At 34.5% G+C, this 27774-nt stretch overlaps 1 protein-coding gene across 6 annotated transcripts in view; it reads right to left on the bottom strand.

Moving 5' to 3' along the window:
• FER (FER tyrosine kinase) overlaps nucleotides 1-27774 on the bottom strand; it is a 477424-nt gene that overhangs the window by 301160 nt on the left and 148490 nt on the right. For all 6 annotated transcript variants that reach the window (XM_032625918.1, XM_032625922.1, XM_032625921.1 and 3 more), the window contains 2 exons: nucleotides 14571-14693; nucleotides 2995-3184 (listed from right to left, as the gene is read on the bottom strand). In XM_032625918.1, the coding sequence (XP_032481809.1) occupies nucleotides 2995-3184; nucleotides 14571-14693 (313 nt within the window). The remainder of the gene's footprint in view (nucleotides 1-2994; nucleotides 3185-14570; nucleotides 14694-27774) is intronic.

A 27774-nucleotide genomic window follows, 5' to 3' on the forward strand; every position in this document is an offset into this window, starting at 1 on the left:
TGACATTTAGCACCTTCCAATATAATACATAATTTACTTATTTATTAACTGCCATTCACCACAGAATGTAACCTCTAAGAGAGATTCTTCATTAGTTTTATTCACTGATATATTACAAGCATCTAGAAATATCCTCAGCACATAGTAGGTGCTCAATAAATATTGCTTGAATGGATAAATGAAACATAGTTATCCACAGATAATAGAGAATTACTGTGCAATACTTAATATTTATCAATATCATTTTCTCCTTGGTATTTTGGCCAAAATTAGACTTAGGTGAAAAAAGACAACAGTAGAAGGATGACTTTTCCTGACAAAGATGTTTACATTACCTGTCTCCACAGATTATTAGATTTCTGTAAATTAATAGATGGGCCTTAATTCTCATCGAATTATAAAGTCAAAATAAACATCAGTACATCTAAGAGCCTGACTACAATTCTAACCCTGACATCTGAATCACCTTGGAATTTTTATAAGAATATACAATCCATGGCCCATCTCAGCAGTACAGTTCCTTAAGGGCACTCTTCCACAGAAGCATTCACCACCAAAGAGTCTGAGTTTTGGTTAACACTGCCATTAATTAGGATCATGTAAAATAGTTAATACTTACTCTTAAATAATATTTAGGCCAAGTTTTTACTATTTTCCATGATATTATGCTTTAATTTTTAGTTCTTCCAATTCTTCCAATATTCAACTAAATTTCCCTTGTTGAAACACCATTTATAAGGATAGAATTTATAAAGAGGAAAAAGCAATGGAACTGCTTACATTAATTTCAAGCTTTTTGGGTAATTGTATTCATAAAACAATGCTTAAACAGTCATTTGGTGAAAAAATCATTTATACTTTTAATATTTTGACTGTTTTTGAATAAAATGAAAAGTTATATTCTAATTATTACTGAAAGATAGAATTATGCAAAAATTTCACTGATATACGTGGGAGTATTATTTAGTTTTAAGAACTATGAATTGCAAATATTTCTACTTGTTTTATAAAACATACTGAAAAACTCATTAATTGCCATCAATCTGAGGAATGTCCTGTTTGATTTATAAAATGTTACTTTATTACTTTAAACTACATATAGCATTCCTTTGTAAATTCCTTAAAGACTTACTAAAGTCATTGCTTCAGTGAATAGATAAGATGTATAGAAACAAATAGCATTTCAACTATTTAAAATAAACTGGATAAATGCAATATGTGACATCACTTTCTAAAAATTTATAAGGTATTATCATTTAATAAATGGGTATAAGAGAAAGTTTGAAAGTACCAGAAAGCAGTTTAGCCTCTTAAACTGTATTATACATTCTCTCTAAAACATTATTTATTTTTATTGAAAAAAAGATTTTCTTCAATGATTATAAAAGATAAAAGTCCAAATGATTACAAGTTCTTAATGAAATAAGAATTAATGAACTGTTATATTTTAAATTCCAAAGTCTAGTTTTTAGCTGCTGTTATCAAATGGGGATATGCTATCATTTAGTGACTTGAAAAACTATCTTTTATTCTATAATAATAATGCCAACATGAGTCATCTGCATACATAATTACTTAAAATAAATTAGGTAGCCCGTTTTAACCTATCTGCCACTAAAAAAGGCTATGAAGTAACCAATTCCACACCCACATGGGGACAAGGAAATACTATAAACCACACTTAGAGAGCAAAAGATTTACTAACTAAGGTTTCAAAGCCAAGCAAAAGAATAAACCTTCAGAAGTTCCTCTGAAAAAAATGCATGTTAGTTATCAAAACTCAAGAAGCAAGAAAATTACTCCAGTAGGGTCCCTGGTCTACACGGTAAGATCTTTATTGTCTGATAGGACAGTAAAGGACAGCAAAGAATTATAATCCATAATTCACAATGTAATGTATAGATCACTATGGCTCAATTAATAAAAAATAGTAATAACCACAATAATTTAAACACTTCCTATTCATATCCAGATTTATCTAGAATTGGACATTTCAAATGCAGTCTTTTTTTCCTATGGAGACATTTGAATCCATTTAACAATCTAATTGTACTATTTAGAATCACATAAACTAAAAATTACTAAAATATCACCTATAGCATAATTAACTATAATATAATAGTTCTATTTATGGACTGCATACAGTTACCCACAGAAAAATCCAAGGATACAGCTCAGGCTTTTTCAACCTTGGCACTATTAATATTTTGGTTTGAGTAAGTTTTTGTTGTGAGTAAGAAGGGATGGGCTGTAACGTGCACTGTATGGTATTTAGTAGCATCACTGGCCTCTACCCACGAGATAGCAATAGCATCCACCAGCTGTGAAAACCAAACATGTCTGGAGACATGGCCAAATGACCCCTGGGGGGCAAAACTGCCCCCTGATAGAAACCACCAACATAAGATAAAGGAAGGAAGAAAGGAAGGGGAAGAGAGAGAGAAAGTAATTAAACTAGGCATTCTTAAACAGTTAATAAATCTGTATAAAATAAAGTTGAATTTCTAGTTGCTAGATTTAAATGTGTTTATTGTAGTTTAAGGCTATTTATAAAAAAAAAATCACCTTTAAAAAAAATCAGTGTTTTGTATTGTGAAAACAATAAACACATCATCAATCTCAGATAAATTCTACTGTTCTTACATAAGAAAAAAATTAATAAGTATCTTTCTCCTTATTTCTTATTTCTATCTTAAGAATAACACCCTACCTTCCTGCTGTCTCCCAGGAATAAAAACAACTGCAGTCTTTGTTTTCAGTTTTGAAGGCAAGAGAAGAGCTTTTTCCTTTGACTCTACAGGTGGTTCCTGAAAGTGCTCTCCAGGTGACCTGAGGTGACTGACAAGTCTATTTTGCATTTACAAACAAGTTTAATAGGACCTGCATATTAACAAGAGTAATAATTTGTTATAGCAACCAGAATTACTTTTTGTATTCACTTATTACCTATATACTACTCTTTCAACTTTCTCATTTGATTACTCTTTGGCTTACCATAGATGTAACTGATCGTGCATCTTCTTCATAATTTACTACTGGAGGTGGCTCTTTCCCATCATTTTCTTGTACTTTTTGCTCTAGCAATTCTTTCTGTGCTGTAAACTTTGCCTCAGTGCATCTCAGCTGCTGGACTGACTGTTTTAGCTCTTCAAGTGTCTGTTTTTGGCTTAGCAGAAGTACAATACTAAAAGAGAACAGATTAATATAAATTATTTCAACTTCTTAAAGAAATAAAGACTTTAAAGGAAACTATATATATGTATATTTTGCTCCTATTTTCTTTCATTTTCCTCTTTATAAGAGTCATTCAGAATCATAAGAATTATGAAACTAAACAGATTTTGAGTCATCACAGTAGTTATTAAATGTTAGCATTAACAAAATGGAAGGAAATGTTTAGAAGCAAAAACCAAAGTCAAGATGCTTTCAAATGTATTACAATATATAGCATTCATTTTATTTTACAGTTAAACCATCTACCTCACAAAGTACAGACACTTAGGTCCAGAAGTGTAGAGCCTAAACTGAATTGATATGACTGAAGGAGAATCTTACTTTATTTCAAATCTTAAATGGAACATAGATAAGTCAGATCTGTGCCTAGAGTAAAATAAACCAACTCAAGGTGACAGCCTGGAACCAAGCTGTGTGCATATTGTGAGGGGTGTGTTTTTAGAGCTGGGGAAAGATGTTCTGATAAGGACAAAGGAAATGAGTGTAAGTCCCCAAATCTTCCCCATAACATCATTATAAAGACAGTAGACTTCCCCATTCCTCCTTTAGAGAACTACACAGGCCACATGTTACCTTATAGTGATCTTTTAGCCCTTGGAGGCTGTCCTTAATAGGAATTTCAAATTAATTCACCCATATTAAAGCCACAAGAAAACAGGCAGTGCCGGTGAGGAATATCTCTGGGAATGCTATCATACTTCGTGTATTAATACCTTTTTTTTTTTAACATCTTTATTGGAGTATAATTGCTTTACAATGGTGTGTTAGTTTCTGCTTTATAACAAAGTGAATCAGCTATACATATACATATATCCCCATATCCCTCTCTCTTGCGTCTCCCTCCCACCCTCCCTATCCCATTCCCTCTAGGTGGTCACAAAGTACCGAGCTGATCTCCCTGTGCTATGCAGCTGCTTCCCACTAGCTATCTGTTTTATATTTGGTAGTGTATATATGTCCATGCCACTCTCTCACTTCGTCCCAGCTTACACTCCCCGCCCCCAGTGTCCTCAAGTCCATTCTCTACATCTATGTCTTTATTCCTGTCCTCCCCTAAGTTCTTCACAACCATTATTTCTTTTTAAGATTCCAGATATATGTGTTAGCATATGGTATTTGTTTTTCTCTTTCTGACTTACTTCACTCTGTATGACAGACTCTAGGTCCATCCACCTCACTACAAATAACTCAATTTCTTTTCTTTTTATGGCTGAGTAATATTACATTGTATATATGTGCCACATCTTCTTTATCCATTCATCTGTTGATGGACACTTAGGTTGCTTCCATGTCCTGGCTACTGTAAATAGAGCTGCAATGAATATTGTCGTACATGACTCTTTTTGAATTATGGTTTTCTCAGGGTATATGCCCAGTAGTGGATTGCTGTGTCATATAGTAGTTCTATTTTTAGTTTTTTAAGGAACCTCCATGCTGTTCTCCATAGTGGCTGTATCAATTTACATTCCCACCAACAGTGCAAGAGTGTTCCCTTTTCTCCACACCCTCTCCAGCATTTATTGTTTGTAGATTTTTTGATGATGGCCTTTCTGGCTGGTGTGAGGTGATGCCTCATTGTAGCTTTGATTTGCATTTCTCTGATGATTAGTGATGTTGCGCATCCTTTCATGTGTTGTTGGCAGTCTGTATCTCTTCTTTGGAGAAATGTCTATTTAGGTCTTCTGCCCATTTTTGGATTGGGTTGTTTGCTTTTTTGATATTGAGCTGAATGAGCTGCTTGTAAATTTTGGAGATGAATCATTTGTCAGTTGCTTCATTTGCAAATATTTTCTCCCATTCTGAGGGTTGTCTTTTCGTCTTGTTTATGGTTTTCTTTGCTGTGCAAAAGTTTTTAAGTTACATTGGGTCCCATTTGTTTATTTTTGTTTTTATTTCCATTACTCTAGGAGGTGGTTCAAAAAGGATCTTGCTGTGATTTATGGCATAGAGTGTTCTGCCTATGTTTTCCTCTAAGAGTTTGATAGTGTCTGGCCTTGCGTTTAGGTGTTTAATCCATTTTGAGTTTATTTTTGTGTATGGTGTTAGGGAGTGTTCTAATTTAATTCTTTTACATGTAGCTGTCCAGTTTTCCCAGCACAACTTATTGAAGAGGCTGTCTTTTCTCCACTGTATATTCTTGCCTCCTTTATCAAAGATAAGGTGACCATATGTGTGTGGGTTTATCTCTGGGCTTTCTATCCTGTTCCATTGATCTATCTTTCTGTTTTTGTGCCAGTACCATACTGTCTTGATTACTGTAGCTTTGTAGTATAGTCTGAAGTCAGGGAGCCTGCTTCCTCCAGCTCCATTTTTCTCTCTCAAGATTGCTTTGGCTATTCAGGGTCTCTTGTGTTTCCATACAAATTGGGCAATTTTTTGTTCTAGTTCTGTGAAAAATGCCATTGGTGCTTTGATAGGGATTGAATTGAATCTGTAGATTGCTTTGGGTAGTATAGTCATTTTCACAATATTGATTCTTGCATCCAAGAACATGGTATATCTCTCCATCTGTTTGGACCATCTTTAATTTCCTTCATCAGTGTCTTATAGTTTTCTGCATACAGGTCTTTTGTCTCCTTAGGTACGTTTATTCCTAGATATTTTATTTTTTTTGTTCCAATGGTAAATGGGAGTGTTTCCTTAATTTTTCTTTCAGATTTTTCATCATTAGTGTATAGGAAGGCAAGAGATTTCTTTGCATTAATTTGGTATCCTGCTACATTACCAAATTAATTAATTAGCTCTAGTAGTTTTCTGGTACCATCTTTAGGATTCCCTATGTATAGTATCATGTCATCTGCAAACAATGAAAGCTTTACTTCTTCTTTTCCAATTTGTATTCCTGTTATTTATTTTTCTTCTCTGATCGCTGTGGCTAAATCTTCCAAAACTATGTTGAATAACAGTGGTGAGAGTGGACAACCTTGTCTTGTTCCTGATCTTAGAGGAAATGGTTCAGTTTTTCACCATTGAGAACGATGTTGGCTGTGTTAAAAACCCTCCAGAAAGTAGGCATAGATGGAACTTACCTCAACATAATAAAGTTTATTAATATCTTAATGAACTGTGCCATGCACTACTGAAAGTAAGTTACTAATACATAAAAGACAATTGGGAAAGACAGTCTCTTCAGGAAGTGGGCCTGGAAAGTTGGACAGCTGCATGTAAATCAACATTAGAACACACCCTCTCACCATACACAAAAATAGACTCAAAATGGCTTAAAGACTTAAATGTAAGACAAGACACCATAAAACACCTAGAAGAGATCATAGGCAAAACATTCTCTGACATAAATCGTACCAATGTTTTCTTATGTTAGTCTCCCAAGGTAACAGAAATAAAAACAAAAATAAACAAAGAGACTTAATCAAACTTACAAGCTTTTGCACAGCAAAGGAAACCATAAACAAAACAAAAAGACAACCTACAGAATGGGAGAAAATATTTGCAAACAATGCAACCTACAAGGGCTGAATTTCCAAAATATATAAGCAGCTCATACAACTCAACAACAAAAAAAACAAACAACCCAATTCAAATTCAAAACCATATGATCCAGCAATCCCACTCCTGGGCATATATCCAGACAAAATTGTAATTCAAAAAGATATATGCACCCCTATGTTCATAACAGCACTGTTCACAATAGCCAAGTCATGGAAACAACATAAAGGTCCATCAAAAGATGAATGGATAAATAAGAAGTGGTACATAAAAATAATGGAATATTACTCGGCCATAAAAAAAGAATGGAATAATGCCATTTGCAGCAACATGGATGCAACTAGAGATTATCATACTAAGTGAAGTCAGAAAGAGAAATACCATATGATATCACTTATATGTGGAATCTAAAATATGACACAAATGAACCTATCTATGAAACAGAAACAGAATCACAGAAATAGAAAACAGACTGGTGGTTGTCCAGGGAGAGGGGGTTTGGGGAGGGATGGAGGGGGAGTTTGGGGTTAGCAGATGTAAGCTTTTATATATAGAATGGGTAAACAACAAGGTCCTACTGTATAGCACAGAGAACTATATTCAATACCCTGTGATAAGCCATAATGGAAAAGAATATTTTTTGAAAAGTATGAATATATATGTATAACTGAATCACTTTGCAGTACAGCAGAAATTAACACAACATTGTAAATCAACTATACTTCAATTTTTAAAAATTGATTTAAAAAAAAAAGAAGGAGATCCATAGACTAGGAGAAAAGATTTACAAAAGACACATCTGATACAGGACTGTTATCCAAAATATACAAAGATCTCTTAAATGTCAACAAGAAAACAAACAAACTGATTAAAAAATGGGCCAAAGACCTTAACAGGTACCTTACTGAAGAAGATATACAGATGGCAAATAAGCATATGAAAAAATGCTCCACATCATATGCCATCAGAAAAATGCAAATTAAAAGAACAATGAGATAGCATCATACATTTATGAGAATGGCCAAACTCCAGGACATTGACAACACCAAATGCTGGTGAGGATGTGAAGCAACAAGAACTCTCATTCATTACTGGTGGAAATGCAAAATGGTATAGTCACTTTGGAAGACAGTTTGGTAGTTTATTACAAAACTAAACATACTCTTACCATATGATCCAGCAATCATACTCCTTGGTATTTAGCCAAAGGAGTCAAAAACTTATGTCCACATAAAAGCCCACACATGAATGTTTACAACAGCTTTATTCAAAACTGCCACAACTGGGAAGCAACCAATACGTCCTTCAGCAGATGAATGGATAAACTGTGGTATATCTGGACAATGGAATACTTTTCACTGCTCAAAAGAAACAAGCTACCAGCCCACAAAAAGACATGGAGGAACCTTAAATGTACATTACTAAGTGATAGAAGCCAATCTGAAAAGGCTACATAATGTATGATTCTAATTATATGACATTCTATACAAGGCAAAACTATATGGAGACAGTAAAAAGAAAGCTATATGGAGACAGAAACAAACCAGATATTCTTCACAGGGTGAATGATCAAATTATGGTATATCTATACAGTCATGAGTTGAATTGTGTCCTCTAAAAAGATATGTTCAAATCCTAACCCCAGGAACCTCAGAATGTGGCCATTTTGGAAACAGGGTTGTTGCAGATGTAATTAGTTAAGATGAGGTCATACTGGAGTGGTTGGACCCTTAATCCATGACTGATGTCCTTGTAAGAAGAAGAAAATCTGGATACAGAAAAGAGACCACACAGGCAGAACACTATATGAAGATGGAGGCAGAGATTGGAGTGATGCTTCTATAAACCAAGGAATGCCTAGAACTGCCGGCCATCAGCAGAAGCTAGGACAAAGGCATGGAACCGAATCTCCCTTAGAGCCCAGAAGAAACCAGCCTGCCAAGACCTTACTTCAGACTTTTGGCCTCCAGAACTGTCATAGAATAAATTTATATCTTTTTTTAAGCTGCCCAGTTTGTGGTACTTCAAAATGGCAGTCCTAGGAAACTAATACACATGCTATGGAATACTACATAAGAGTAAAAAGGAATGAAAGTACCTGGATGAATCTCCAGAGAATTACAATAAATGTAAAAAGACAATCTCAAAAGGTTACATACATTATGATTCCATTTTATATAACATTCTTGGGAAGACAAAATTATAGAAATGGAAAATAGATCACTGGTTGCCCTTAGCTGGTGTTAAGGAGGAGGTGGGAGATAGAAGGCAGTGTAGCTATAAAAGTACAAAATGGGGGATCCTTGCAGTGATGAAAATGTTCCAAACCATGCCTGTATCAATGTTAATATCGGATTATGATATTATATTATAGTTTTGCAAGATGTTACCATTAAGGGGAATTGAAAAGGTTTATGGGATCTCTCTGTATTAATTCTTACAACTACATGCCAATCTGTAATTATCTCCATTAAAATTTAATTTAAAAATATGTATCAGTGGTTGTTCCCTGGCGGTCTAGTGGTTAGGGTTTAGTGCTTTCACCCATGCCGTGGCCCAGGTTCAATCACTGGTCGGGGAATTGAGATCCCACAGGCTGCACAGCACAGCCAAAACAAAAAGTTTCAATGCTGTTTCCTGTGGTAACGTGAGGTTTCTATCATCTCATATACCTTGGGTTTCTAAATAATCTGTTTCAGAAATAGGCCTTTTTAAATTCTTCTTCAGGAGTTCTAAATATCTATTATGTCATATCAGCAATCACTTAGACATTCTGAGACACTATCCTAACACCAAGAATTAGGAAATACATAAAAGGGAATATCACTCAGCCATAAAAAAGAATGAAATAATGCGATTTGCAGCAATTTGGATGGACCTAGAGATTATCATACTAAGTGAAGTAATCAAAGACAAATATCATATAATATCACTTATATCTGGAATCTAAAAAAGTGATACAAATGAACTTATTTACAAAACAGAAATAGACTCACAGACTTAGAAAACAAACTTATGATTACCAAAGGAGAAAGGTGGGGGGGAGGGATAAATTAGGAGTTTGAGATTAACGTATACACACTACTATATATAAAATAGATAATCAACAAGGACCTACTAAATGTATTAACATCTTGCTTTTGTTCAATAATTACTTTTTAAACAATACTGTTATATAATCACTATGTAATACACTATAATTATTTTATATGCTTATAACACCATTGAGCAAAAAAGCTATAAATATTTCAAGAAGAAGAAAATTATAATAAATGCATGATTGTATAATACAAGATGCACAAGAAGCTATAAATAAATTTAAAACATTGAAGGGATCAGGACTTATGCAGGTGCTATTTACTCCCTACTTCTGACTACTCTTTCCATGCATTCTTCACTTGGAGGGCACTTTCTGTCCTTCAGGTCTCAGCAAAACTGCCATTTCCTACAAGACCCCTGACCACCTATCTTAAGTGGGTACTCCTCTGTTATTCTTCTATCTGAACTCCTTGTTTCACAGCAATTATCACAATTGTTAATGTTCTGTTTTGTACTGGTCTACTCTACAAAAGTGTAAGCTTCATGAGACATGTGACCATATGTGTCTTAACCTTTCACTGTATTCATAGCACCTAGTGGATATAATCTAAAAATTCTGAGACAAAAATAAAAGGTACCTGAGTTTGCAAACCAGAACAATACTCCAGATGGTTCACGTATTACCTTCACTACAAGCCAGATGTGAATCTTTGCAATTCTCCTAAAATTTCTGGCCCTCAGATGTCACATAATTTGAAAGACAAGGAGGTTGAATCAAGTGATCTCTTAAGATTTTGCATGGCTCTAAGAGTTATGATTTTATAATGTACAAAGTATTTTTAAGTACTGGGTGATAATGGTACAGCATAATACAAAACTGAATAATCGTTCACTTTTTGTAAATCAAACTAAGCATTAAAACCAATAGTAACATTACCAGCTCTTTATGCCAATGAGTCATAAATGACATTTGCTTGGTATATTTTCCCATAAACTATTTTCTAATACAGTAGTCAAGGATCATAGATCAGGAGAAGATGGATATTATTTCAATTTGAATAAAAATGTGTTGGAAGTACTGAGCAAAGATATGTATACTAGAGTGACGCTTTGTGTTCTATTAAAATTATACCATTTCAAATGGTTGGTTTTATTCCTTTCACCCACACTTTTTTTTTTTTTTTTTTTTTGCGGTACGCGGGCCTCTCACTGTTGTGGCCTCTCCCGTTGCGGAGCACAGGCTCCGGACGTGCAGGCTCAGCGGCCATGGCTCACGGGCCCAGCCGCTCCGCGGCATATTATTCAATTATAGGACTCAAAGCTATCAAATGATTTCTCATATCGTTTATTTTTTCACTGTTATTATAAGATGTTTTGGAGAAATTTATGTTAAACCCAAATTTAAAGGTTTTAACATTAGTCCCTCATATGTTATATTTTCATAGGAACATAAATGCTATTTCTATTAAGTAAACATTCACATAATTCCATTAATTTAGAAATAATTTAAGAATGTAAATTATCTAATATAGCATATTTTTAGTATTTGCAAAAAATGTAGTTTTGTTTTATTGTTTTGTTACTTTCATTTTTTATTTATTTATTTATTCTTGGCAACGTTGGGTCTTCGTTGCTGCACGCGGACTTTCTCTAGTTGCGGCAAGTGGGGGCTACCCTTCACTGCAGTGCACAGGCTTCTCATTGCAGTGGCTTCTCTTGTTGAAGAGCACGGGCTCTAGGTGCGCGGGCTTCAGTAGTTGTGGCACGTGGGCTCAGTAGTTGTGACTCGTGGGCTCTAGAGCACAGGCTCAGTAGTTGTGGTGCATGGGTTTAGTTGCTCCGCATCATGTGGGATCTTCCCAGACCAGGAATAGAACCCGTGTCCCATGCATTGGCAGGGGGATTCTTAACCACTGCGCCACCAGGCAAGTCCCTGTTTTATTACTTTTAACTAATTTATTCTCCTAAGAACACTGTTAAAATCGTAAGATCAAGCAATTACTGTGATCAAACACACAGAAACCTTGGAGTCAGGAACTCATGCATTTTCTATCACTTACTGGGTATGTGATTCTAAGTAAGTTATCTAAATTCTCTAAGTCTTAAAGGTAAAATCCAGGTAATTACACAGGGAGCATAGTGAAGATAACATTCAGTGAATTAACATATATAAAACATCTAGCATAGTATGTGGAACAGAGTACAAACTCAAGAGATATTATTTCCCATATGTCCACCACCCTTTAAGCTTCCTCTCCTCTATGCCCATTCTCATCTTCTGATAAATACAAGTAGGTGGGGGAATGTGGATCACAATGATTATGTAGATGAAGAGAGAATCGAAGATGTGAGTCAAGAGAACATACCAAAAAAATCAAAGAATCTACAACTTCCAGGATAAGACAACACTTAAAGATTGCCTCCTCCAGCAACTCAGACATGCTGGTGAGAGGGTCAGCTAACCTACTGTATTTCTTTATATCTGCTAAATTATAAAACAGGAGTCATTTACAATGTGCACATGTACAAAACTGTAAAACGTACAACTGCTTGGTCATCTGAAGAGATTTACTAGCAAATAGAGAAAAACAAAAGATAATTTTTTTAACTTTATACGTGCAATGGTTGATAAATTTTATTTTTATAATCCCAGTAGAATCTTCTGTTGATGCAATACTGAAAATTTCCAGATTTATTAAAGGAATATCCAGAGTAACTCAAATTTCCCTGTTCTCACCTTTAAAAGGCTCATCAATTTCAATATGACATTTAACACCAAGTTGTAATAAAAGCCATAGTATAAGTGGGAGAAGTAGGCTCCTAATATCCTGAGTTGTAAAATAGGATAGATGGTGTTGCCATTCACTGAAATTTTAAAAAATACTAAGAGTGAACTAGGTTGCGTTGGGTTGGGTTATATTGAGGGGATTTTTTTTTTTTTTTTGCGGTATGCGGGCCTCTCACTGTTGTGGCCTCTCCCGTTGCGGAGCACAGGCTCCAGACGCCCAGGCTCAGCGGCCATGGCTCATGGGCCTAACCGCTCCACGGCATGTGGGATCTTCCCGGACCAGGGCACGAACCCGTGTCCCCTGCATCGGCAGGCGGACTCTCAACCACTGGGCCACCAGGGAAGCCCTTGAGGGGATTTTTAATTCAGCCTTAGATATGAGAAATTTAGTGTACTTCTAAGGCATCCAAGGAGGCATGTCAAGTAGGCAACTGATTACACGGCCATAGAGTTCAGAGAGGAAATCTGAGCGAGAGTAATATACATGAGTCATCTTCAGGGGATCACCTAGAGATAGAGTACAGTGAGGAGAATGACATAGCCTAGGGCCATGCCTTGGGTAACTCCAAAATATTCTGGCTGAGTGGGGAGGATGAATTTACAAAGGAGTGGCCAGAAAGAGAGAAGCAAGATCTGTCACCTTGGTCCCAAAGGCCAAGGGAAATGAAGTCAACAAAGATACAGTGAGGAGGTCAAGTAAGATCATTGCTAAATTTAGCAATATAAAGGTCATTGATGATCTTATACATATCTACCTATTTCAACAGTGACAGGGCAGAAGCCAGATCTGTGGGTTAATTACTAAGTGAGACTTGAGGAAATGAGTGCTCATTAGCACTCTTAGAACAAGTTTGACTAAGAAAACAGAAAGCAAAGACAGTAATTGAGGGAAAAGATGAAGATTAATGACAGGTTATCTAGGGTGGTAAGAAAGGTAGAGATTATTTTCAGGAGTCAAAACCTAATAATATTTAAAAAGTGAGCACAGGACATAGTTGAGAAGAAAAGGTGAACATAATATATAAAACAATGTAAAATTTATGGGAAAGTAAGAGATGATGAGATATAAAAATAGGCACAAGAAATAGACAGGAAAAGGAACAGATCCTCTATGGAAGTAAGGAAAGAGAATGGGTACAAACGTGGTGCATTTAGATATCTAAAATATCTAGAAAATAAGGTACTTGCCACCTAATGATTCTAATTTTTTCTATAATGTAGGAGAGGTCCATCTGCTGACTATGATGGGGTATATAACAGGATCAGAAATTTGAGAGAAGTAGAAAATATTTGAAAAGTTGTGTAGAAAGTAAGAGCAAGTATAGACCAGACAAATGCTATACATCACAATCCTTGAAAGTCTTGACAAATCACACCAATTGGGAAAGTATGATAGCAAGAAATTTATATATTCTAGTCTAGGATTAGAGAAACCTGTTAGAGATGCAAACAATGACCAAAGTCAGATTAGAAATTTTAAATTTTAGATCAAAATTTAAACCTTAATATAGTAGAAAACATAATTATTGAAATCAGTAAAAACAAGAGTATAGCAAAACAAGTTATGTCAGAGGATCCATGAAAATATTTACAGATCCAGAAATCAGCAAGAAAAACAACAGTAAGACAAAAACAGCACAGCACATATCAGAAGGATTTTTATAGGTGAAACAGACTGCTCTTTTTTAGTAAGTTTATTTGCTTCCTTCTAACATCTAAACCAGTTTCTAGATAATACTGGTCTGTCACTTTCTTAACAAGGAATTCACAGTGAATCTGGTAGACTTTGATGAGGGGGAGTAAAGACAGGTTTTAACAGGGTTTTTCAGAAAATAAGTCAAACCATTAAAACATTGAGACATATGATCAATACACTATATTGATAAAAACACAAAATCACTCTTCTAGAGTCCAAGAAAGTAATTCAACCATACAGTTTTATACTTAATATGAAAATTCAGCTTCTAGAAATTACACATCCATAATTCCATGTAACTGAAGTACTTCTATAAAATTACATCAATTGAACTTTCTTCCTTCAAATTATTTTTGTTTTACTCACTCAGACTTCTTTTCATAGGTCTTAGAAGATTCCTCAATCCTCTTCTCTAACTCCAGGACAGCTTCCTCCTTATTTAAAAGCATCTGCTGTGTCTGTATAAGTTCCTCTGCTAAAGTTTTCAACCTAGAATGAACAGTTTCCTCATTATCAATCAATACATTAATTACACTCACTTTATACATACAAAAAAAAGGGATTCATATATCTAAGGTTGCAATGTCCAAAACAGTAGTCGCATGTAATTTTACACTACCAAATGTAAAATAGCTAGTGGGAAGCAGCCGCATAGCACAGGGAGATCAGCTCGGTGCTTTGTGACCACCTAGAGGGGTGGGATAGGGAGGATGGGAGGGAGACGCAAGAGGGAGGAGATATGGGGATATATGTGCACATATAGCTGATTCACTTTACTATAAAGCAGAAACTAACACACCATTGTAAAGCAATTATACTCCAATAAAGATGTTTAAAAAAAGTTAATGCATATAAAAATATAAATTTAATTAATTAAGAGTAAAATTTCAGTTCCTCAGTTCCATCAGCCACATTTCAAGCACTCAACAGACACATGTGGCTAATGGCTACCTCTTTGGACAGAGAAAAGAACATTTCAATAATCACAGTGAGTACTCTTGGACAGTCTGTTTTAGGGAGTCTTATTCATCAAATAGCAAAAGAGAAAGAGAAACTGAAAACAGAGAAAGAGAAAAGGACTAAAGTAAAAAATACCTGTCAACTCCCAGCAAGAGTGTATAGTGAAAAAAACATGATTTTTGTTTTCAGAATAACATGTATTTATAATCTGGCTTTGCCACTTTTTATCTGAGATCCTGGGCAACTTGCTTAAGCTCATTGGATCTATTTTCTCATTAGTATTTTGGGTACTGTAATACCTGCTTCAGAGCATTGTTTTGAAGACGAAATACACTAATGTATAAACAATGAATGGTACTTAGGAGGCATCTGAGTAAATAACATCTAGTATTATTTGCATATGTTATCTCATTTAATTCTCACAACAACGTATGAGATAGATATTGTTATCCTTATTTTAAGGAAAAGAAAGTAAGGCTCAGTCACATGGTAATTTAATATAAACTATTTCTGTTGTCACATATTACAATAGAGGTATTTTTTATTAATATATAGATTTTAGTACAATTAAATACGTAAAATTAATATGTACCCATAGACCAGACAATTTTTGGTCACATAAAATGCATTTGGTCCTGAATAGAAATATTTCTACCACGAAAACACACACAGCTGGAATCTAAAAAATAATACAAATTAACTTATTTACAAAACAGAAACAGACTCACAGACATGGAAAACAAATTTATGGTTATCAAAGGTGAAAGGAAGGGAAGGAATAAATTAGAAGTATGGGATTAACAGATATATACCACTATATATAAAATAGATAAGCAACAAGGATTTACTGTATGGCACAGGAAACTATATTCAATATCCTTTAATAACCTATAATGGAAAAGAATCTGAAAAAGAATATATATATATATATATATATATAACTGAATCACTTTCCTGAACACCTGAAATTAACACAGTATTTTAAATCAACTATAGTTCAACTACAAAAAGGAAAAATAAAATTTCTATAATCATAAAATATATATACACAGCTATCATATCACATTAAAATTTTTATCTTCAGCTTTTTAAAGTGAGACATGAAACCCAAAATATACAAAATATTAAATAACCCAAGTATATGAATATTTGAATTTATTTAAAGTTAAAGAAATGATAAATAAAGTCAAAAGTCAAACTTCGAAGAAATATTTGCATTGGGAATTACAAGCAAAAGCTCATGTAGAAAAACTCTTAGAAAAAAGTCAACCTACTATGAAAATGGACAAAAAACACAACAGGAAGTTCATCAAGAAAAATTCAAATGATCAGTAAGCACACGGAAATATTTACAACCTGAACCACAAAAAAAAAACCCTGCAAATTAAATGAATAGTAAGTTATTTTTCACCTACTAAAATTGACAAGCATGAAAAAGTGATAATATTCAGTATTCTCAATATTGTAGAAAGAAAGAAAAAGGAAGGAAGGAAGGAAGGAAGGAGGGAAGGAAGGAAGATATAAGAAGAATGGAAGGGGTATAGGATTGGAATAGGGGGTGATTTAAGGACAAAAAAGCCTCTCATATTTTACTCTATATTTATCTATATTATTTAAATCTCATAACAAAAATGAATATGATTTTTAAACTGTTAAATAATATGTAATAGAGATAGAAGAGGTAGAAAAACTATGAGACATAATCAGAACAACTCAAAATATAGGGAAGGAGGGAGAGAGGGAGGGAGGAAGGAAGGAAGACACATACCCTATTGATGTGACAAAACTAGCACAAATTTTTTAGTGGTCAACTTGGAATTGTCTCTCAAACTTCAAATTAGAATATTGTTTGACCATCTAAAAATCTGTCTTACCAGAATACTTTACAAAGTGCACACAATCAGTCCATATGAACATGTTTGTTATAACACTGTTTATAAAACAAAAAACTAAAAAATATTTAAATGTTCATCAACAGGGGAATAGCTGAATAAATTTTAATCCATTTAAGATACAGAGCATATAGTCACTAAAAAGAATGAGGTACACACATAAAACATTCTTCCAAGGCAAAGTCTTAAATTAAAAGGCATGATGCTGAAAAATACATATAGCATGGTTCCATTTATATTGAAATAAATGTATGTGTATATGTGCTACTGACTGAATTGTATTCCCTCAAAATTCATATGTTGAAATCCTAACCCTCAAAGTGATGGTATTTGGAGAGAGGGACTTTGGGAGGTAATTAGGGTTAGATGAGTTTGTGAGGGTGGAGCCTTCATGATGGGATTAGTGTCCTTAGACGAGACACCAGAGGGTTTGCTCATGCTGCCTCTCTCTCCAATCCCAGACAAAGAAGAGGTCATGTGAGTACACAAGAAGGCAGCAGTCTACACCCAGGAAAATAATTTCACCAGGAGCCAAACTGGCCAGCACCTTGATCTGGAACTTCTAACATCCAGAACAATGAGAAGTAAATGCTGTTGATTAATCCACCCATTCATGGTATTTTATCATGGCAGCCATAACAGATTAATACACTATGTATGTATTTATGTGTGGAGAAAAAACAGGTTACTACAAACCAAACTTTCATCATCACTCTGAGGGGTTTGGGATTGGAATAGAGAGTGATTTAAGGACAAAAAAGCCTCTTGTATTTTACTCTATATTTATCTATATTAGTTAAATCTCTTATAACAAAAATTAATTTGATTTTTAAACTATTAGGTAATAGAGACAGAAGAGACAGAAAACCCGTGAGACATAATCAGAAGAACTAAAAAAACAGTAATCCAGATTACTTCATCTATGTTAAGAGTTAAGCAACATAATAAATCTCAACAGGTTTCTGAGGGCAGTAATATAGCAAAACATAATCAATGATGCTTATAATAATGATCCAGAATCATAAGGGAAAGGTTAAATTAGATAGTTTTTTTTTTAAGAATATATATATATTTACAAGAGACATACATCAAATCTGGTAAAATTATTTTGTTGAATTTGATGACAATATAAGCTTTGATTATCAGGAAAATTCAGTTTTGTAGAATAGTTCATATCCTGACTACTAGACACAAAAAGCATTACTGTATTAAAATTAGAGGTCATTCTCAAGAAACCTACATTTCAACTTCTGGCTTCAAGCTACTTATTAACAACTATAAATACATAAGTAAATAACACTCACACATAATGCTTTGCTCTTTATAAAACTCTGCCCTATATATAATCTCATTTAATCAGCATGAAAGTCTGGAACACAGGACCCTACCTCTGTACCTGTCCCAACCCCAGTCTAGAGGTAATAAAGACAATCTTCTCACCGCTGCCTTGGCCATGTTGCATCAAAGCTGAATTTGGTAGAAAGCTCTTTCCCTCTCTTTATCACTTTCCTCTCCTCTGTTCTTTTACTTCTCTCTCCTATACCTTTCTCTATTCTCTTCTTTTCTTCCTGCTCAATTTTCCATTCACCTCTCTTCTCAATTCTTCCTTCATTCATCTAAACAGGTGTTTACTAAGAGCATACCTTGTGTCAGGCATGCTCCTAGACACTAGGGATACAACAATAAACAAGTTTGGCTTCAGGAAACTTACATTCTAGTAGAAGAGACATCGACCTTTTTTCTTCCAACCCTCTCTTCTTCTTCTTTCCTCTCTTTGACTATTACTGTTTCTTTCCCTAGTTTCTTCTCAATTCTTCTCACTGTACCATATTCTCTGCTCCATCCTGAAATAAATACATAGTCCCACCAAACTGTAAGATGCAGGCACCATGGCTTACTCTTCACAGCACATCCCTTACACTTAGCACAGTGTCTTGCACACTCTGCAAGTATGTGCTCAACTCAGTTCTCTATGTCTTGTTTTTCTCATGAGTTCACACATTAAGCTTTTCTCTGCAATTCCCTAATAACTCTCAAGGCTCTCCTGATTCCAATCATTCTCAATTATCTAGAGTGTGAAACCAAAGAGCTATCTCAATGTGGGAACAGCACAATTTATGATTTTCACCCACCATATGGGCTAAACGGATATATGAACCCCTACTGCAGTGGTGCAGTGAGGGAAGCTTTAGTTCTCTGTATATAGATGTCATTAGTACAGGGCTGACTCCTTTCATGCAAACATTTTATCACCAAGCTAATCACTTTACCTTTCTACATCAGATTAAGAGAATTATTTGTGTTTATAACTCTATACCTCTACTGCATTTTGTAAAGCACCTTACTCTGGTATAACAGACAACAGGTCTAGAAGCAGACACCTTCATGTTCAATATTTACTTGGCTTTTCTAAACTTCCATTTTCTTCCCTAATAAAACAGAAATTAATACTCAATTTAAAGGGCTCCTGTAACTATGATGAATAGTTTTAAAGTTCCTAACATGGATTTGGAAGCATAGTATATTCCCTATAAATGTAACTGTATATTATTAACCAATTTTACTAGTTTCGTAAAAAATATTTTTCGAAAAGTAACTTTAAATATTGTCTTCTAGGGAATTCCCTGGCGGTCCAGTGGTTAGGACCCCGTGCTTTCACTGCAGAGGGCCCAGGTTCAATCCCTGGTCGGGGAACTACAATACCATAGGCCACATGGCACAGCCAAAAAAAAAGAAAAAAAAAATTGTCTTCTATTTTTTTAAAGAATATTTTGTTAACATTGGATGCAAAAGTTAACATTGTTCCCAAGGCAGAGGTAGGATTGAGTGTATTTTAAATAAAACTCAAGAACAGGTTATATTATTTATACATTATTCCTAATTAAGAACAAGTAAAGTAAAGAAATTGCAAGAATGCTACATTGAAAGTAGAGGAGCCATTCATAATTAAAAGTTGTTTTTCCCTTTTAACAGTGTCATTTCCAAGAACTCTAACTTTTTGGAAATCTGAAGAATTTCGGTTCCATGAGAAATAACATAAGCTTGCATGTCTTTGTTATTCTTGATGCAAACAAAACAGTATGTCTCTATACACACATATACACACACATACACATACATGTTGATTTGATGTGACATGACAGTAATAATATCACCACAAATCTAAAAGGAAGCAAAAAATGGGGAGTTTTACTATTGATTTCTTCATATTTATCACTTGGAAAAATTCAAGGGAAGACAGTTGATTGTGGTGAGCATCATACTTACTCTAGTTAATTGTAGTGTTGCCCTCTTTTTACTTTGAAATGGGGTAAGAAGGGAGGAATGAGGTGAAAGCCAGAGTCCTGATCCATTGTTTAAACCACCTTAGACTGCCTAACTCCCTCTATCAGAGACCACTGGCACGTGGCAATTCTAGCCAAGTATATTAAAATCCAAATCTGCTAATACTTTCTACTTCCTTTAGCAATCATTCAGCCTTCTGAAAAATATCATATAAGCTTTCAATGAAGAATTAAATATGAAGTTTTGTTTATGCTAAACTTGTGACGTACACATGTCAGCTCATTTGTGAGAAGAATGAGGTGGTACTCGTGATTTCTTTTCAAATTTCTGATTTGTGCTAAAACAATTTTAACCCAGAAAGGGAAAGAAACCTACCACCAGCTTATTAGATTCTCTAAAGAGCTGGAAAGGTACTAGAAGTTAAAACAAAGGCCTAGAAGAGCTAGTAATACTTCTGTTCTCTGGCAGGTCTGTTATGTTAGCTAGAATTTACTACCTGTTACGTTGAGCAATGAAGGCTGTAGGAAGAAAGAAAGAAGACAAGAAAAAGGGAAGGAGAAGAAGATCACAGAAAAAGGAATAATAATATTAGTTTCCTCTACTTTATCTCGCTCTTGATCATGTCAAAAAAAATAGTACCTCTTCTTCAGGCTTTAATCTTTTACAGCCTTAGCGCAAACAAAGCATAGTAGAGCTTTATGCAAAGTCTTCTTAAATAAAAAATTGAGCAAAGATAAGCCTTTGAAGTCAAAATTTCTTAATATTTCTAAATCTCTACAGACCCATGGTTGCAAATTCAAAGTACAAAAGACAAAGAAGATTTAGAAGAATGGAATTATATGGGGAAAATATTGTCCCTTTTCTCCACCTGGAGTGGAATGGATTAAGAGGAAAACATTCCAGTATATACAGGTTATATATAGATGACTTAATAAACATAAAAATAGTTTGCAAATTTCAAAGAACTATTCACTACGATGTCATTGTTGTATATGTTCTGTACACAAATATAACAGTAACAGTTCAAAAGGCTTATTTAAAATTTTAAATTAGATATCATGGTATACTTAAACAATCATGACGCAAATATTTAAATGTCATAAAATGATACTATCTCATTAAAAAAAACTCAAAAAACTGACATAATACTTAACATGTACTGACTGACAAGCACAGTTTTAAGCACTTTAGAAATAGCACTTAAATTCACATCAGTCTTATAACAAAACTATTAGTATTATTTTCATTATCATATGAGGAACTGAAGTACAGAGAGGTTAAGGATCTTGTCCAAGTTCACAGAGCTGGTATGTGGAAGACCTGGTACTAGAGCCCAGGCAGCTTAAACTCTAAGTCCATGATCTTAACAACTAATATTCTCCATCTTAGTAATTCCACCTCACAAAATTTATCCAATATATATGTTTCAACAAGTGTACAAAGCTGTAAATACAAGGATGTTTACTGTGCCACAACTTATACTCGCAATAACCAAAGGTGAATTTACTATGACGCTAATGACACATAACCTTCAGAAACCACACCTGCATGATACATTCCAAGGCTCCATACTTAATTTTATATTTGCAAATTTGTATAGTTTTTCTGTTAGATGTTCCTCCCCTCCAAATTTTGTAAGCTTCAGGCTCGACAGAACCAGCATCTGCCGCTGGCAATAAAAAAATCTACAGTAGAAATAACATAAATGTCCACCAATAAATAACTAAATTAAATGAATTATGTTACATATACGAAAGCAGGAAAGCACTGTACACTATTAAGAAGATTTCATATATGTTAAGAAAAGTAGATGATGCAAGAGTATGTATAGAATGACTCCACTTAAGAATACAATTTATATACATTCATATGCTTATATATACATTCTGGAAAGATAAACTTTTTTCATGAATTCACACTAGAAGGTTGAAATAGGGTCAAAAAGAAAAGGGAGAACTTTGATTTTCACTCTATACCCTTTTGCAAGATTTTGCAGTTTTATCACCCACATGTATTAGTTAGAAAATTTTTAAAGATTTGGTTGTATTTAAAAGATACAAAAGCTTAAAGCAATTATTGTGGATAATAACAAGCTTCTAATACTTATAACAATACTTTGTATATCTTCAAACCATTGGCTATTATTATTTAAATCATACAGCACTCTTAAAGAGACCCAACTTCCTAAAAAATTATAAATTGCAAATTCCTAATACTGTCACATTAATTGCGACATTTGGGTTAATAAAAACCCAAGTGGAATAAAGGTTACAGTTGCCTGAAGTAACTTTTCTGACAACTCTTCTTCTCTATTACTGCCACATAAATTGAAGAAATAAACCATTTCTTGGAAACTCTTTCTTAAAATACAATTGCAGCAGCATAGCAATTTATGGATGACCTTCTCTCCCATGTCACAAATCTATTAGCTTTTCTCAAGATTAAACAGATTAAACCAAAGAGGATGGTTCCTAACCAACCAAGCAAAAGTTGTGAATTTCTCCTAATATACAACCTAATCCACCTCAATACAAAAAATCTACCTGCCTTCCATGATTTATTTGGTTAAGACCAAACTGTCCTTCTAACAAATCATCTGCCTTCTAACATTTTACATATTTCCAAATCTTCCCAACTCACTCATTCAAAAAGTATTCCCCTAACACAATCCAATATAACTGCAGTATATATTTAAACAAAGACCAAAATCGAGTTAAGATTATAAATGAAAACAGCCAAAAACAGACATAACAAAAACCGAGGTCCTGCTTAACATGTGAGAGTACTGCATTATTTGTCATTCCATGAATTGATAAGGTTGATTCAGACATTCCAATGGGTTAAATTGGTGTCATTCCTTACAACAAAAATCAGCAAACATTTTCTATAAAAGTCTGGAGAGTAAATATTTTAGGCTTTGCCCCCATGAGGCAAAATCAAGGATATTATATAAGTATTAATATAGCCAAAGAGAAAAAAATATTCACAAATATTTTATCGACAAATTCAAAATATAATAATAACTGGGTACAATTTATTGTAACACCAGTCTACTAATAAGGACAGAAATCTTTCAAGGGTGCTATTATTTCCTTTCACTGGGACTCAAAGTTAGTGCTTACCAACAAAATCCACTATAATATTCACTTGTAAATGAAGATATGTAATGAGATTTTATGTATTTCACTTTGAAAAGATAGGTACTGCCAAATACTAGTATCAATCCATGAGCATATCTTAATTGAGCATATTTATTGCTTAGCAAGCATTTATAAAATTATATTGCATGCTTTTTAGCATGTCATTACGTTGCAGATTCATCACTTCTAATTGAAAATTATGTGGGAATTCCTCAACTGCACAGTTAAATGGATTTTGAAATGTCAAAATATTTGTACCGAAGTCCAAAATTCACTCCTGGAAATGTAGTTTGAGCTCAAAAAATACATCAGCTACAAATTTGGTGGGAATGGTGATCTGGCTTCATGTTTTAATGTTTGACAGTACAGGAAGTATATAAAACTGCCTGACATTACCTGGGATTCAAACAACATTAGTTGTCATCCTGACATTATTGGAGTATAAGTTCTATATGTAAGCACAGAATGATATTGTACTTTTAGGTTTAATTCATTACATAGCTAATTTCCAAAGCTTTTAGAATTTAGTGTTCAATAACAATGGTTGAGGGAAATTCTTTTCTTTTTTTTACATCTTTATTGGAGTATAATTGCTTTACAATGATGTGTTAGTTTCTGCTTCATAACAAAGTGTATCAGTTATACATATACACATGTTCCCATTTCTCTTCCCTCTGGCATCTCCCTCCCTCCCACCCTCCCTATCCCACCCGCCCCAGGCGGTCACAAATCACCAAGCTGATCTCCCTGTGCTATGCGGCTGCTTCACACTAGCTATATACTTTACGTTTGGTAGTGTATATATGTCCATGCCACTCTCTCACTTTGTCACAGCTTACCCTTACCCTCCCCATATCCTCAAGTCCATTCTCTAGTAGGTCTGTGTCTTTATTCCTGTCCTACACCTAGGTTCTTCATGACATTTTTTTTTCTTCAGTTCCATATATATGTGTTAGCATACGGTATTGGTCTTTCTCTTTCTGACTTACTTCACTCTTCATGACAGACTCTAGGTCTATCCACCTCATTACAAATAGCTCAATTTCATTTCTTTTTATGTCTGAGTAATATTCCATTGTACATATGTGCCACATCTTCTTTATCCAACCATCCGATGATGGGCACATAGGTTGTTTCCATCTCTGGGCTACTGTAAATAGAGCTGCATTAAACATTTTGGTACATGACTCTTTTTGAATTATGGTTTTCTCAGGGTATATGCCAAGTAGTGGAATTGCTGGGTCATATGGTAGTTCTATTTGTAGTTTTTTAAGGAACCTCCATACTGTTCTCCATAGTGGCTGTACTGATTCACATTCCCACCAGCAGTGCAAGACTGTTCCCTTTTCTCCACACCCTCTCCAGCATTTATGATTTCTAGATTTTTTGATGATGGCCATTCTGACTGCTGTGAGATGATATCTCATTGTAGTTTTGATTTGCATTTCTCTAATGATTAATGATGCTGAGCATTCTTTCATGTGTCTGTTGGCAGTCTGTATATCTTCTTTGGAGAAATGTCTATTTAGGTCTTCTGCCCATTTTTGGATTGGGTTGTTTGCTTTTTTGTTATTGAGCTGCATGAGCTGCTTGTAAATTTTGGAAATTAATCCTTTGTCAGTTGCTTCATTTGCAAATATTTTCTCCCATACTGAGGGTTGTCTTTTGGTCTTGTTTATGGTTTCCTTTGTTGTGCAAAAGCTTTGAAGTTTCATTAGGTCCCATTTGTTTACTTTTGTTTTTATTTCCATTTCTGTAGGAAGTGGGTCAAAAAGATCTTGCTATGGTTTATGTCGTAGAGTGTTCTGCCTATGTTTTCCTCTAAGAGTTTGATAGTTTCTGGTCTTACATTTAGGTCTTTAATCCATTTTGAGCTTATTTTTGTGTATGGTGTTAGGGAGTGATCTAATCTCATACTTTTACATGTACCTGTCCAGGTTTCCCACCATCACTTATTGAAGAGGCTGTCCTTTCTCCACTGTACATTCCTGCCTCCTTTATCAAAGATAAGGTGACCATATGTGCATGGGTTTATCTCTGGGCTTTCTATCCTGTTCCCTTGATCTATCTTTCTGTTTTTGTGCCAGTACCATACTGTCTTGATTACTGTAGCTTTGTAGTATAGTCTGTAGTCAGGGAGCCTGATTCCTCCAGCTCCATTTTTCATTCTCAAGATTGCTTTGGCTATTCGGGGTCTTTTGTGTTTCCATACAGATTGTGAAATTTCTTGTTCTAGTTCTGTGAAAAACACCAGTGGTAGTTTGATAGGGTTTGCATTGAATCTGTAGATTGCTTTGAGTAGTAGAGTCATTTTCACAATTTTGATTCTCTCAATCCAAGAACATGGTATATCTCTCCATCTGTTTGTATCATCTTTAATTTCTTTCATCAGTATCTTACAATCTTCTGCATACAGGTCTTTTGTCTCCTTAGGTAGGTATTCCTAGATACTTTATTCGTTTTGTTGCCGTGGTAAATGGGAGTGTTTTCCTGATTTCACTTTCAGATTTTTCATCATTAGTATATAGGAATGCCAGAGATTTCTGTGCATTAATTTTGTATCCTGCTACTTTACCAAATTCATTGATTAGCTCTAGTAGTTTTCTGGTAGCATCTTTAGGATACTCTATGTATAGTATCATGTCATCTGCAAACAGTGACAGCTTTACTTCTTCTTTTCCGAATTGGATTCCTTTTATTTCCATTTCTTTGCTGATTGCTGTGGCTAAAACTTCCAAAACTATGTTGAATAAGAGTGGTTAGAGTGGGCAACCTTGTCTTGTTCCTGATCTTAGTGGAAATGCTTTCAGTGTTTTACCATTGAGAATGATGTTGGCTGTGGGTTTGTCATATATGGCCTTTATTATGTTGAGGAAACTTCCCTCTATGCCTACTTTCTGCAGGGCTTTTATCATAAATGAGTGTTGAATTTTGTCGAAAGCTTCCTCTGCATCTATTGAGATGATCATATGGTTTTTCTCCTTTAGTTTGTTAATATGGTGTATCACGTTGATTGATTTGTGTATATTAAAGAATCCTTACATTCCTGGAGTAAACCCTACTTGATCATGGTGTATGATCCCTTTAATGTGCTGTTGGATTCTGTTTGCTAGTATTTTGTTGAGGATTTTTGCATCTATGTTCATCAGTGATATTGGCCTCTAGTTTTCTTTCTTTGTTACATCCTTGTCTGGTTTTGGTCTCAAGGTGATGGTGGCCTTGTAGAATGAGTTTGGGAGTATTCCTCCCTCTGCTATATTTTGGAAGAGTTTGAGGATAGGTGCTAGCTGTTCTCTAAATGTTTGATAGAATTTGCCTGTGAGGCCATCTGGACCTGGGCTTTTGTTTGTTGGAAGATTTTTAATCACAGTTTCAATTTCAGTGCTTGTGATTGGTCTGTTCATATTTTCTATTTCTTCCTGATTCAGTCTTGGCAGGTTGCGCATTTCTAAGAATTTGTCCATTTTTTCCAGGTTGTCCATTTTATTGGCATAGAGTTGCTTGTAGTAATCTCTCATGATCTTTTGTATTTCTGCAGTGTCAGTTGTTACTTCTCCTTTTTCATTTCTAACTCTATTGATTTGAGTCTTCTCCCTTTTTTTCTTGATGAGTCTGGCTAATGGTTTATCAATTTTGTTTATCTTCTCAAATAACCAGGTTTTAGTTTTATCGATCTTTGCTATTGTTTCCTTCATTTCTTTTTCATTTATTTCTGATCTGATCTTTATGATTTCTTTCCTTCTGCTAACTTTGGGGGTTTTTTGTTCTTCTTTCTCTAATTGCTTTAGGTGCATGGTTAGGTTGTTTATTCGAGAAGTTTTCTGTTTCTTAAAGTAGGATTGTATTGCTATAAACTTCCCTCTTAGAACTGCTTTTGCTGCATCCCATAGGTTTTGCGTCGTCGTGTTTCCATTGTCATTTTTTTCTAAGTATTTTTTAATTTCCTCTTTGATTTCTTCCGTGATCACTTCGTTATTAAGTAGTGTACTGTTTAGCCTCCACGTGTTTGTATTTTTTACAGATCTTTTCCTGTAATTGATATCTAGTCTCATAGCGCTGTGGTTGGAAAAGATACTTGATACAAATTCAATTTTCTTAAATTTACCACGGCTTGATTTGTGACCCAAGATATGATCTACCTTGGAGAATGTTCCATGAGCACTTGAGAAAAATGTGTATTCTGTTGTTTTTGGATGGAGTGTCCTATAAATATCAATTAAGTCCATCTTGTTTAATGTATCATTTAAAGCTTGTGTTTCCTTATTTATTTTCATTTTGGATGATCTGTCCACT

Source organism: Phocoena sinus, chromosome 3 (genome assembly GCF_008692025.1).
Source record: "Phocoena sinus isolate mPhoSin1 chromosome 3, mPhoSin1.pri, whole genome shotgun sequence".
Lineage (NCBI taxonomy): Eukaryota > Metazoa > Chordata > Mammalia > Artiodactyla > Phocoenidae > Phocoena > Phocoena sinus.